Below are 13,288 nucleotides of genomic sequence, written 5' to 3'. Positions count from 1 at the left end.
TGTTCAGTGCAGTGAGCAGAATGTTGAGATCTAGGAATTATTAAGTTGTCCTCTGGGCAGAGGCTCCTACAGATCTATCCTGTCACCAGCTTCCAAGCCTCAATGATCCTGCTTAAGGAGGTATACACCCCAAACCTAAAGTAGGAAGGGCAGCAAGGTTAACGGGGGGGTGGGGTGGTGGTGGTGGAAGAAAGTTCTCCCATGTTAGATGTTACTAGGAAGGAGAACATGATCCCCCAGCTACAACGGAGAGATGCACTTACTTGGGCTGAGCATGATGCTGATATCCAGGTCCGAGAGCTGATCCTGCCCTCATCTCCACTGCCACAGAGCACTGACAAGACACACAAAATCAGCCTCTGTCACTAACCCGCCCTGACCCAGCTACAAGCATTACCCCAAATCCTCATCCAGATCAAGCATGAGATAACCCCCTCCTTCCTTTTTAGCTTACTCTGGTTTCCACATCAGTCCATTCCGAGTCTGCAGCATCCTCAGGCTGGTCAGGATTGGAAGGTGATGATCTTCGCTTTCGACTGAAAGAGCATGAAGAGAGTTACAAGCATCATGGATTTCGGCAGATTCTCATATATGCAGTAGAACGCATTTTATACTTCCTAAATAAATACTTCACTCTCAGCAGCACCCCAGCCTTAAAAGCAGCTTCAGTACCTATAAGCCTCACCAAATCACTTTTACATGATTTCAAGTTAGATGCAACAACTTCCTGTTCAGTCATTTGGACCAGAAGCAGTTCCACATGCACTGCTGGAGCTCCACATCTCCAGCAGCATCAGAACCTGAAGTTGAGACCAAAACTCACCCAGTTGGAGATTCTTGCTTCAGAGTCTCTATCTCTGTGAACTGCACAGCCTGTCCACCACCTCTGGTTTTGAAAACATCACCCTGGGAAGCAAAAAGCAGTTGACAAGATCCAGTCACTAGATCAGCACAACAGATACAGCACTGGCTTTCACATGAAAACTGCTTTTCATGAAAACATGAAAAAAAAGTGAGGCCGTTTTTTAAAACTCAAAGAAAAAGCAATATTGGAAGGCCTGTAAGGGAAAACGAACCAAAAACTTCTTGTTCCAAAAGAGCTCTCAATTTGCCTTCGGTAAGTGCAGTCAGCATTGTGGGACACAAACACTGCGAGTGTGCAAAGCCTGGGCTGTCTCACCAGTTTGCTTGTCAGTTGACTACTAGAAATTGTGCCCTGGAGCATTCGAGCATCCATCACTGCAGCAAGTTACTCATGCTGCTACTGGAAATGAAACAGCACCGCTCCGACAAGGCTGACTCCGCAAGAGCAGTCTAAAACTTTCACTACAAATGGATTATTGCATTTTACTAGAGGAAAAACCACTCCATTACTTTCAGGGAAAGTGATAACCGAGTTAAATGGGTTTGTAACGGTTTATACAAAGTAATGACAAAGAAGAGTATTTTCAGACACTAAAAGCTCCCTTGAAGTCAAGTGCACAGAACTTCCAATTCAAATCTCACAGCAGATCAAGCCAAACACACCCTTTCACAAGTCAGCAGCACAAATTGATCACTAGAAATGGCTTTAGACAGGGTTAGCACACGTCCACAAGGAAGGCATTTGCTTTACCTTAATGAGCTTAGTTTCAATCTCCCCATCAGAGGCTAGCTCCTGGTGCGTCAGCATGTACTTGTCACACTTAGCTAGCGCCTTTTCGCTTGCAGCCGCCACCGTGATGGCATGAGGCACTTGGGGCTGCATGACTGTCTCAGTGGGCAGGTTAGAGGGTGGTTTATGATCCACCCATCTGCCCCCAGCTGAGCGGGACCGTCTGTGTCTGAGCCGAACCGGAGGCGCGCTCTGAGCAGAGTGGAAGAGAATCAGGAGAAATCAGCACACAGGAAATCTCTCGCAGGGTGTCATTAGCAGAAGTGAACTTTGAAGGTCTGGTTAAGATGTGTCTGTAGGAAGATCAAAGCTTCCTTCCCAAAGTGCTTTCAGAGCACATCCTGAAAGGCACCATCACAAAGAGCCTTGCAGGGAGTTATTAATGGATTCTTTCTGTGCCAATCCCTATTTCTTGTGAATTTTTAGCTGTTACCCAATCTGTTGCATTCCAGACCTAAGAAAGTCTCCTCAAGGAGGAGATCATTATGTTTGGTAATGCTCCTCCCAAGTTTCCAAATCAAACCTGATTGCTACGAACATATTAACCAACCACAAGAGAGAATTGTTTCCATTGATACATTCATGATTCAAAATGGATTTTGGGGTAGCAAAGCAAGCAGGGTATGGATTTCTAACATCTTTAAAGGAGGCAAAACCTCCTAACACTGAGGAAACAGCACAGAAGCAGCATCCCTCGTGCTGGTGCTATTGCCTCTCAAGTCAGCTGCTGGAAATCCATGAGAAGTTCATACATTTCTGTTTTATGAACATTATTGTCAGTTGCTCAGAAAAATCAGAACGTTCTGGAAACTCAGTTAAAACCCTGGTTCCTTCAGGATCTTTGAATGGGATTTTGAAACACTATTTGCAGACTCTCTCTGCTCCATCTACATACTCATTTTGGAGACCCCTGAACCATGCTGAGGTTACCTCACCCAAACCTATGAATCCAAATCCCACCTAGCAGGTAATGAGCGTCAGTTAGATTCCTTTGACCAATAGACATAAGACTGGCTGGACCCTTTACAGATAGACCTTTACAAGTCTAAAGCAGCTCTGCATCATTAAACATACATAAGGAAATTGGGTTTTCAGCAAAAATCTTCCATCAGGAAAATAAAAAGCAATAATTTCAATACATTTTAATTGGCATGTGCTTATTTCAGTTGCTTTTTTTGGAAACAATTCTGCCGAGGTGCCTTAGAACTCATGTTCTAAAGAGAGGACATGCTATTACTGGTCCCATTTTACTGTGGCGCAGATCACATCCCTTTCTCTGCTGACAGCAATTCGTGTATTAGTTAATTGGAATAGCACTTGCTTAAAAGCCTGTCCCTCACTTCAAAGGGCCAGCAAGTGACAGGAATTTTGAGAACACTCAACAATTCATCATACCATGATTAACTTTTCTCCTCTCAAGAAGCTCTCTAGGAGGAGGGGGTGTGCATTTCTCTTTGATTTACCTGAGCCACTGTGACAGTGCTATAACGTGACAGAGATGCCACTAAATCAAACATTTGCATGCATCACTTGAATGAAAATGAAGTCTCCCACCCGTAAGCAAAGCCCCAGTTTTAACACAGATGTGAAAGTCAAGGAAGACTGTTCTAAGAGAGTTAAAGCTAACAGTTACACAAGCAAGATGTTTGTCCAAGCACTGTTTCCAGTAGACATTTGCAGGCATGGCTCATAAGACCACCTTTTAAGCTGCCCAAACAGAGTATGGTAAATTGCAGGCTGCAAGCTAGATTTGAGGAGACAGACACAAGTTAAAACACAAGGACACTTATAGCTAGAGAAAAAGCCTAGCTGGTTCAGAGCTCCTCACAGCACTATCTATGCACCAGCAAGAAATGCACACACTGCTTTTAAGGAGTTTCTAAAACATCAAATTAAGAAGTCAAAGAGGACTAGTGAGATTCCACCTGGAAACAGAACTATCTTATGAGAAGTACAGTAAGGGGGAAACTACCATCTATGTTAGGCGTGCTCAGTGTAAGAGCAGTTGTAATGAGCTTTTGAGCCAGACTAAGCAACACTACTTTGAGCTTTTGACAGGAGCAGCACTAACCCTGTGGCATTGATCCTCTTCTATTTCTAGCTCATCTCTATGCCTGGGAAGCTCAGTGACTCCAGTCCAGCACATCCCTCGCCTTCTGTTTGAGATGTTATAGTCTCTATTTTGTTCTGGTTCTTGTTGTCTACTCCTTGCATTAGAAGTGCCACTGGTATGCTTGTGCGAAGGGGTTTTCTGCTCCCATTCCATAACACAGGATGCCACAGAAATGTTGCTACAAGAGTTAGAACGTCTGTGCACCTGCAGGTTGCTCACGAGCCGCTGGCTGTTAGGGACCTGAGTAACAGAGTTACTAGGAGGCTAGAGAGAATAGGAAAGAAATTAGTGAACACACAGAACAACTTTCAAGGCAATAAAACATTGAATACTGACAAGGTGCAGAGTGCCAATTCAGCTATTCAAGCTGATGGGTTTGGAGAGGTATTGTGTTGCAGTGACAGCATTAAGAATCAGGCATTCTTCCAATACCAGTAGATTAGATGGCAGAAGCATGAATAAAAAGCAATGATAAATATGACAGGAGACAAAGAATTCAAAGCAAGTTTTAGTCATCCAAATTCTGTGCTTGGGTAGTGTTTTCTAGCCACTAAAGAGAAGGAGCCTGCACTTTAGTTTGTTCTTACAACTGTGCTTCTCTCTCTATTGAGAAGTGTTTTAAAGGCAACTTACAGGTGCTGGTGAAGGAGACACTGATCTCGGAACAGGCTTCTCTCGGTCTCTCACCCGTGAAGGCCTCTCTGGCTTCTCATTTTTTGGTTCAGTAACAATGGCCTTCAGCTGCTTCAGTTTTTCATCTTTAACCCAAAGTTTGTTCTGCATTTCCAGCTGCTTTGCTGCTACGCGCCGCTCCTACAAAGACACGGGAGGAAAAACATGAAGCAACTTACATGAAAGCACGAGTAATTGTGCTGAAAGCTTGAAGGGAATTGCAAATTCCACATGGAACAAAGTTCTTCCCCACTGAGAGACCAGCTATTGGAAATAATGACGTCAGGCAAAAGGAAGACTTTGCAGATTATAAAATAATATCATGTTTCATTCCATGAGTATTTTGCTTCCTAAATTACAACAAATAGGAACATGTCTGTCTATAGCTCTAGCAATGATGCTGAAGTAGTACAGTCCTGCAGTAGTAAGAGTTAATCCCTCAGATAGCCTTTCCTTATTGCATGTCAAGTACTGAGGAAGACTTTACATGCAGGTAAAGGGCAAATTCTGACATTAGGCTTCTACTGACAATTGATGGAACAAGGGAATCGCTCCTTAGAGTGCCACAAACCCAAAAGAACAAATTGCACACATCGAGATGAAATGACACAGAGCTCAAGAGAGCTGCTCTAACTGCATCAGAAGTCCTCGAGGAATTTTGTACCGTTGCACACACAGAAAAGTTCGGGTCAAAATGTCTTGAGCCCATAATCAAAAGCCAGACACATCTCCATTCTTAATGGCACCACTGTAGAAAATCCCTCACAAAACCCAAGGTGCCTGGCACCACCCAGCTTCACTCCCTTACACATTTCTAACAGATGTAGTAGTGTACTTACACACTCCTTCTCCCATTTCATGCTTGTTTCTGCCACCATGCCTTGCAATCGTGCCTCCATCCTACGCTTGTCAGAAGCCTGACGCTGCAGTTTCTGGCTCTTGCTTTCTAGCTCTTGCTGAAGATTACGCTTGTCTTCTTCATAAATTGTTGCAGTTTTCTCCAAGATATCAATCTGGAGGAAGAGAGGAAGGACTTGGCAATGCTTCTTTAGAAGTACAACCACCTAAGCCCAGAATCGCCTGTTTTATTTGACTGTTAGCACATACTAGAATGTATCAGCTGTTGTACAAATATACCCAGATAACAGTCGCCATTCCACAAAGTTTCACAGATTTTACAACGTAAGTTGCCCACCTTCATGTATTAAGAAAAGCCTCACCTCATAAGAAAGCCAAAAAGCGTTCAGTACAAGTTCCACACAAAATACTTTCAATCTTGTTTCCAATACCCATCTTGCAAGCAACTCCTGACATCAAGCAGCTTGCCAAACGACACACATGCACTTGGTGCTTGGCTTTAGACAAGGAAGAAACTGACCTTGTATTCCAAAGTTTTTATTTTCTTCTCCAGGCGTTCCAGCTCCATTTTCTGCCCTGCTATTGTTTTCTCTTTCTCAGACAGTTTTCCTTGAATGTAGTTTTCCTTGGATGCAACACTGGAGTCAAATTCTTGCAGCACTGTTTTAAAGGCAAGCACTGCAAGGGAATCGATATATTTTATCTTCTCACTGTATCTCCACATTAATCAAAAGCACTTCTGGTTTTCTCCTACCAACAATGCTTTCAGCGATTTCATTACCTCAAAAAAGGCTTTTTAAATGATTGATCTAGACAAGGTATTTCATGTTGGTACAGAAGATAGAGGAGAGATCCCTTGAGTAGTAATAAAGGCGCCAAACTCTAGCTCCAAACTGATGTTCAAACTCTTACCGGTTTTGGCAATCTCCTCTGACAACATTTGTCGTAGTTTATGGCGTTTTTCCAGGACTTCAATCACCTTTGGAAGTGTTTGATCATCATTAATATCCAATAGCTCACATGAAGGCAACGGAGGAAAGTTCTGCAAAACCAGTTCTGAAACAGCTTGCTCTTCTGTCTCTGTAAGATTTAAAGCCAAAAAGAGTCTGTCAGCAAGCTACAGAACAGAAAAACTCCACTTGACGATGCACAGCCACAGATCATTCATTCCAGAGTATCACGAAGCAGACAGAACTTGGAATTATTAATGAGAACTAGAGGTTTTCAGAAGAGATGACAGCATTGAGAGAAGATTAAATGTGACATTCTCAATTCATTGCTTTATAATACCTCCAGGCTACTCTTGATTTCTAAAGGAGGCCCTGAGCATACAAAAACATCAAAGTATCATCCTTGGCACTTCCTTTCAGGAGCTGCAATAATGGGACTGTGAATTCAGCTCATCACCAATAACAAAGAATTACTGTGAGAATTCCACAGTAACTGGGTTTATACGGCAAGTAGCACTGCAGGATGAAACGAGCAGTGCCTATTGCAGAGGAGGCTCACAGCTAAGTTCCCTTTGCACTTCCACGGCTCAAATAATTTGTTTTAAAATAGTCTCCAACTGCTAACAGGAAAAAACCTGCTGTAATCACCCAGCATTCCAGTATTTACCTCCATTTATTGGGCCTCCCCTCATCTCCAGCTTCCTTTGGAGCTCCTCTCTGAAGGCCTGATTCCTGAAGCGCCGGCCTGGTGTCAAGCCACAGATGGGTCTGTCGGCAGGTCTTGCCACTTCAACCTCCTGCGTCATCTCCGCAAAGCGCATCACTTGCTACAACAGAGCAAAAGCAACTGAACACCAGAACTAACCAAGAGGCAGGCCACTCGAAGTTGGAAAGTGACATTTTAGGTCAATAAAAGTATTACAGGAGACATTAGCAAGCTATAATCTCAAGTAAATAGGTTGGGATTGAAGCAGAGTATCCAGAAGCCTTCCCAGTCACACCTCGCCAACCTCAGCCCCCAAAGGGACCATGAAACCAACTGTGCAGATAGCTCAAGTTTTTGCCAGCACTATCATGGTAGGGATCAAGCACCTAAATACGTCTATTTTCACCTCTGCAAATAAGAGAAACCCTCCCTATTTCACAAGCAAATTGCAGTTGCAGTTTTTAAGAGGAAAAACAAGACTTGGAGAGCACTTTTACCCTAAAATATTATACTTGATTACATGAAGTGCCCAAGCAACAGAAATGATCATTCCTCTCATCGACTAAGTAGAAGAATTCAGTGACAACCATGAAAAAAGAGGGAATGAGGTACGATGTGCAAGGAAGTTACCAAGCTTTCCTCGTAGTCCTCAGCTTTAGGGTTAACACACACAATCATACGCACTTTTCCTTCACCATCAAAATAGTTCTTGAAGAGATGAGTCAGTTTGGAATCTCTGTAAGGAACCATCTGAAAATAAAGTACAGGAAAGCTGTAGTAATCTTACATTACACCAGATATTTGTCAAGTCAACAGATAATTAGATAAGGGGTTGCATACCTTAGTTGTTCCATACATCTGGTTTTCCCTCAGGACTTCAATACACGTTCTTAATGTCATCAGTGACTGATTAATATTACCTTAAAAGCCAAAACAAAACACAAGGCAGAACAATGCTGTAAGCAGCTTTTTGGATCACATTCCCAAATTATTTAGCAGTTTAAGAACAAATTGCCTGGACTTAAGTTCTATTTGTTACACATAACTGCTGTAATTAACTGAAGTATCAGAGTAAGCGCTACTGACAACTTCTGGTTTCCAAACTGGAGAATTTAAGGTCATCAAATCAGACAACTGAACATGATAGCAGAACACTTCAGTTCTTCCTACATCTTTTCTAGGAATAGTCTATTAGCACATATGATTACCAAGGCAGCCTAAAGGTGGTTACATACCTGCTTCTCGCAACCTGTTCCCTTCAGCTTTTGTTCTATTAGTTCTTTCACTTCCAGCCAGATCAACTAAAGACAGCTGGCTTAAAGCGATCTGCTCTTTCTCCTGTTATAGAAAACAAATTACATTAGGCTAAGATCAGCTCTATATGCTTTCTAACAGGGTGGGGTGTTCCCCCTCACCTCCCAAACCTAAACTGGTATATGCACACTTAAAAAGAATGTGTGTTCTGCCTTTAAATAAAGTCTGAGGGTGTTTTTATAGCCCTTAATGCAATGAGCTGGGCACCACGAGCTCTTCTTGTGGACAGGTTTAGCAGATCCCCTCTGTCTTGGGCCACAGGATAGATACAACTGTACTCATCATTCAAATCCCCCACTTTTTAGATGAAGAGGTTTTGCTCAAAAGCAGCAGAGGTAAAAAACAGATAAGCAGCTTTGTGCTCTATTTTAACACCCTGTTTTCATCATGAGAAGGAAACTCATTCTGTCAAGAGACTTGAAATTCTATAACTTTGATTTCCTTCACAATGAACTTGCTACCGCTCAAGACGCAGGAATGATTTTAGTGGGCCATGCTGCACAGTTCACTGCCTTTTCTAACCTACATACGCACACACACACACAGAGTTGTGCCCTGGAATTCACCTGCAGCACGTTGTCTCCATCTGCATCCAGAGGTGCCTGAGCCAACTTTATAATGAAAACACTGTGAGAGCGACTGGATTCTCGATTCAGCTGAGTGTTTGCAATCCGCCTCTTCTTTTGACCTGTTCAGAACAGAAACAACCCTTCCAAACCCCTGTTTTACCTCACAGGCTCAGCACCTGGCAAAGCCATTCTGCTTTCAGCGTGTTAGGGTAAAGGATTACACATCTGCACTGCATTTCAGAAGGTACATTCCAAGATTTACCTCTCCAAAACACTTCAAAAGCTTCCTCTGTAGATTTCACCTCTACTTCTGTGCATCCTGTGACATACATGTTGTGATTCTGGTCCTCTCGAAGTATTTTGGACTGTGGAGGTCTTAAGGACAGGGAGGAAACAAAACAAACACTAGAATTGAGTTTCCTATACAATACATTGTGTCATGCATATTTTCTTTTGTTTAAGTACAAAAATCAGACTGAATATGTCAATTATCCATACAGCAGATGGAAGAGGAAGTACAAGTACATGGACACACACTCAGCCAAGATTAGTTACACTTCAGCTACTGCTTTAATTTAGAAGCTACGTTTAATTGCAATTCTTACTAGAAATCATGGGTTTGGGTGGCAGCTATTGTTTTTCTACATGCACACAGAAGCAAGATGGCTTCAGCAGTGTTCTATATTTGCTAGGAAAGCAAGAAGAGACAGAGCCAGTTAAGTTTGCTTTCTGCTTCTACTAAAAGGAAAGGTCACTCTTCAGTATTGGCAATAATATTCTTGTGCACATACATAAAGTCACCATTTCGCACAGGAGTGTTGCAATTGTTCCACCTACCAAAAAAACAGGGTTAAAAAAAATATTAAGTCATTCAGCTTGTGTCTAAAAATCATTTCATATATAATAGACTGTAGCTTCCATAAATAGAAATAACCCAAGATTCCTCATGGGCTGATTTTTGGATATTAGCAGAATACTAAAGCCAGTAATTTCATACTTCTTTAAAAAGCATTCCCAGAGATTCAAACCCTTTTCCAATCAGTGCCCTGGAGACAGCTCCTGACGTTTAGCTCTAGTTAGTCCTTGTAAATCAGCCAACTCTTTAATTAACGCATGTACCAATGGGCAGGCATGGGGGTTGCTTTAATGGGTTTAGGATTAAAACCGATGCACTCAAAGTCTGATTCGCAGACTGCTTTTTCTGACAGCTCAAGATTCACTGGTTTTAGACATCGGTTGAGTACACACCTTCCCCAAAACACCCACAACTTCATTTAGGAGGCAATTCTTTTCTGGTTTTATGGGAAGTTACTGGCATCAAGTGAAATCCTATGCAAACTTGCATTAACTATAAGTCAACAAAATAGCAGCTTTCACCCAGTACACTGTTTCTAGGACAATAAAATGTCAGCTATGGAATGGCTTACACCAAGTGACAGTCACCTGCTAGGAACAGTACTCACAGAATAGCACGAAGAGAATCTCAGTGGGATAGAACACACTGCCTAACAAATTAAACACTTGCTTATTAATCTCCCATTATAACAGGGAAGGGAGTGCCAAGTCTTAGCAGCAGCAGAACAACCATCAGCACTTAGCACACTTAAATACTATTGCCTGGACTCCTTTGCCATCACCTTTTTCATGTGATTTAAGTGATTCCCATGAATTGAGCCAGACTTTGCCAAGACTCCAGCTGCAAAGACATATTGCAGCTCCTGCAAAAGCACAACTAAAGTAGGAGTGATGGTATTCATAAAACTAACTTTGGTTTTATAGGCTCAAAGGGAGTTTCCTCCAGGAGGTCATATATGTAGTTGTTGTAGATCTCAATATAGGAGACGAAGACACTGTAGACGTTATCTTCATCAACCTCTTCCACTTTGCAGTGATCCTGCACATTGATCATATCTGCAAATTCCGGATCAATTTGTCGCCTGTTGGACACACACAAGAAGTGATTGTAGTGAAGCATCCACAGCCAGTGACAAGGCAGTGAAAAAGCAAGTCTACTGACAAATACATGCTTTGAGTAGGGAAACGCTCACACCAGCAACTAATGACAGCACATCCAGTGACACTGAATTAAAAAAAGCAGTGTGAAAATTAAGTAGATAAACTTTCATCTGACACTGCTGGACACATTATCAGCAAGAAATGCCTTGCAAAATCCCAGTCAACATTCCTATCCTCCGTTCAGCAAATCGCTACATTGCAAAATATCCCCAAGCTGAACTTCACAGTATTCCTACTTGGCCAAGTCACTGCATCTTATTCGTGGGTTAACAGGTACAAAAAAACCCAAGACTTCTGTTGCCCGATTCCAAGCCTTTTAAACACTTATGCAATTGCTCAAACTACATGCAATATATTAACTTCTCATTAATATTTTGTCTTTATGGTGGTTTTTAAGGGAAGGATAGAGACCAAGGTAAGCTAAAACCACAGCAACAGATTAACATTTCTATGAACTAAATCCATTCTGTGTGTTGCAGTAGTGACTTACTTGCCAGATGGAGTTTTTGGAATAGGCATGGCATCTCTTTTCTGGCGCTCTAACAGGGCATCTACTTCACATTGGACATCCACACCATTCTTGTCATCAAGCTTAAAAACCTGAGCAGTGATTTGTTTTTAGACAATGTAACAACAAACATTAGAGAACACAAGTGTTGGGCAGCGAAACAAATAGTTTGATCAAGCTGTCTGGCAGCTAACACACACCATGCTCCTCACTCACACTCTGCCTGCTGGCTAACGTGAAGTAGATCTGACAAAACCCAGGTGTTTCTGAGACAACAAGATTCCATAGAAGCTCCCAAGCTGCACACAACCAAGGAAAAGACTTGCTGTATTATTTCAAATATATTTAGATACCAAAATCCAGAGACATTTGACCACAAGAAAAGCCTCACATCTATATTATTTTAATAAGGTTTCCTGTGGGGCTTTGTATCCTGTGGCTAGATCTCAGCCCATAACCCAGAAAGCTTCCTCTTGTCTTTATTAATTAAAGAATGAGCAACAATTATAAGGCCAGCCACACCATACATCTTCATGGAATGTCCATCCTAGCTACCAAGCCTGCCTCCTCAGCCCAGCTCCTCAAATCTCAAGCATGTGGGTTCTTTTTGCTTTGTTTCCTTTTTTAAGTGCTCCACTCACAGGACTGGACAGGAGACACTTTGAACATAAGGTTTTAACAGTGGGTTTAGGCTGTTACAGGCAACAGACTGGAGAACGCAGCACAAAACCACTCACAAATCGCTTGGCCTGGAATGGTCCTATGCTGTTGAAGATCATATCCAAACACCGGGGGAGAAGCCCTCCATCACCAGGAGATCCTGTCATGGTGTGTGTTTTCCCACTGCCTGTCACACCATATGTAAAAAGAAGACCTAGGAGGGACAGGAAAGTTCGTTAATCCCACTCGCTGTGTCAAGGAACAGCTCAGTTATAACCACACACCTTGTCTTTCCTGGGTCAAACGCATTTGGGAAAATCAATGACTCCTTTTGAGCAGTTAACAGTAAAGTAACACGCACTTTGTAACAAGGGTAGAAAGATTTAGAAGTAGTAAAAGGCAAGAAGAGCTTCCAAAGATGTTGAACCACATGGCAAACAAGATACACATGCTTTTACCTAGACAAGCTAAGAAACCTTGAGACATCTGAAGTCACAGCAATGTAACAAGCTGCATGGCAGACACACAGGCAAGCAGTAGAGAGCAAGTTCTTGCTTACCATTTTTCCCATGAATGAGATCTTCCACTAGAGGTTTAGCCACCACGTCAAAGAGCTGCTTCTGAACAACAAGGGTGCCAAACACTTCTTTAAAGGAATATTGTGTCTGAAAAAAAAAGACATGCCATCTTAAGCCTCTATTTTCCCTGTCCAGAATGACGTTGCTCTGGCTCCCCATTCTACATGCACGGCCAATCCCCTCCTTTTCAAGGAAACATCTGTTCAGGATAAATCAAGCATTAATTCAGTTGTGTCCAGTTTAGCTTAGAGCTAGTTTCTTTCAATTAGTCCAAAATGAAAGAGTCTGTCAAGAAATCTAGACATTTCATGGAATCCCAGACTGGTTTGGGTTGAAGACACCTTAAAGCCCACCCAGTTCCAACCCCCTGCCACGGGCAGGGACACCTTCCACTAGAGCAGGTTGCTCCAAGCCCCTGTGTCCAACCTGCCAGGGAGGGGGCAGCCACAGCTTCTCTGGGCACCCTGTGCCAGCGCCTCAGCACCCTCACAGGGAAGAGCTTCTGCCCGCTTCGCTTTTGCTCCTTTTACCCTCCCTCGACCCTGCAGAAGAAGCCTTTTTGTCTACAGAGAACACCTGGGATGGTTAAGGAAATGGGCTGGCTTTGCTCTAGGTGGTTTACTGGGTTTGAAAATCCACCGTCCTAAGAGAAGCTGCGGCTCTGAACACTGCAAGAGACCCCAGAGGACC

General features: G+C 42.7%; 1 protein-coding gene across 1 annotated transcript in view; it reads right to left on the bottom strand.

Moving 5' to 3' along the window:
• Positions 1-263: 263 nt before the first annotated feature.
• The window catches only part of KIF23 (kinesin family member 23), a gene marked incomplete at its 3' end in the record, with an annotated part of 13,261 nt that continues 236 nt past the window's right edge, over positions 264-13,288 (bottom strand). Inside the window, exons 2-19 of the mRNA XM_010015991.1 lie at positions 12,580-12,685; positions 12,098-12,234; positions 11,343-11,452; positions 10,603-10,773; positions 9,099-9,211; positions 8,834-8,955; positions 8,189-8,291; positions 7,794-7,873; positions 7,584-7,703; positions 6,915-7,074; positions 6,210-6,368; positions 5,818-5,975; positions 5,279-5,452; positions 4,401-4,580; positions 3,726-4,031; positions 824-906; positions 455-536; positions 264-334 (exon numbers count right to left, since the gene is read on the bottom strand). Of these exons, the coding sequence (XP_010014293.1) occupies positions 264-334; positions 455-536; positions 824-906; positions 3,726-4,031; positions 4,401-4,580; positions 5,279-5,452; positions 5,818-5,975; positions 6,210-6,368; positions 6,915-7,074; positions 7,584-7,703; positions 7,794-7,873; positions 8,189-8,291; positions 8,834-8,955; positions 9,099-9,211; positions 10,603-10,773; positions 11,343-11,452; positions 12,098-12,187 (2,282 nt within the window). The remainder of the gene's footprint in view (positions 335-454; positions 537-823; positions 907-3,725; positions 4,032-4,400; positions 4,581-5,278; positions 5,453-5,817; positions 5,976-6,209; positions 6,369-6,914; positions 7,075-7,583; positions 7,704-7,793; positions 7,874-8,188; positions 8,292-8,833; positions 8,956-9,098; positions 9,212-10,602; positions 10,774-11,342; positions 11,453-12,097; positions 12,235-12,579; positions 12,686-13,288) is intronic.

Source organism: Nestor notabilis, unplaced genomic scaffold, assembly GCF_000696875.1.
Source record: "Nestor notabilis isolate BGI_N333 unplaced genomic scaffold, ASM69687v1 scaffold14700, whole genome shotgun sequence".
NCBI classification, from domain to species: domain Eukaryota; kingdom Metazoa; phylum Chordata; class Aves; order Psittaciformes; family Psittacidae; genus Nestor; species Nestor notabilis.
Note: the sequence above shows the minus strand (reverse complement) of the source record. Positions and strands in the feature narration are given on the sequence as shown.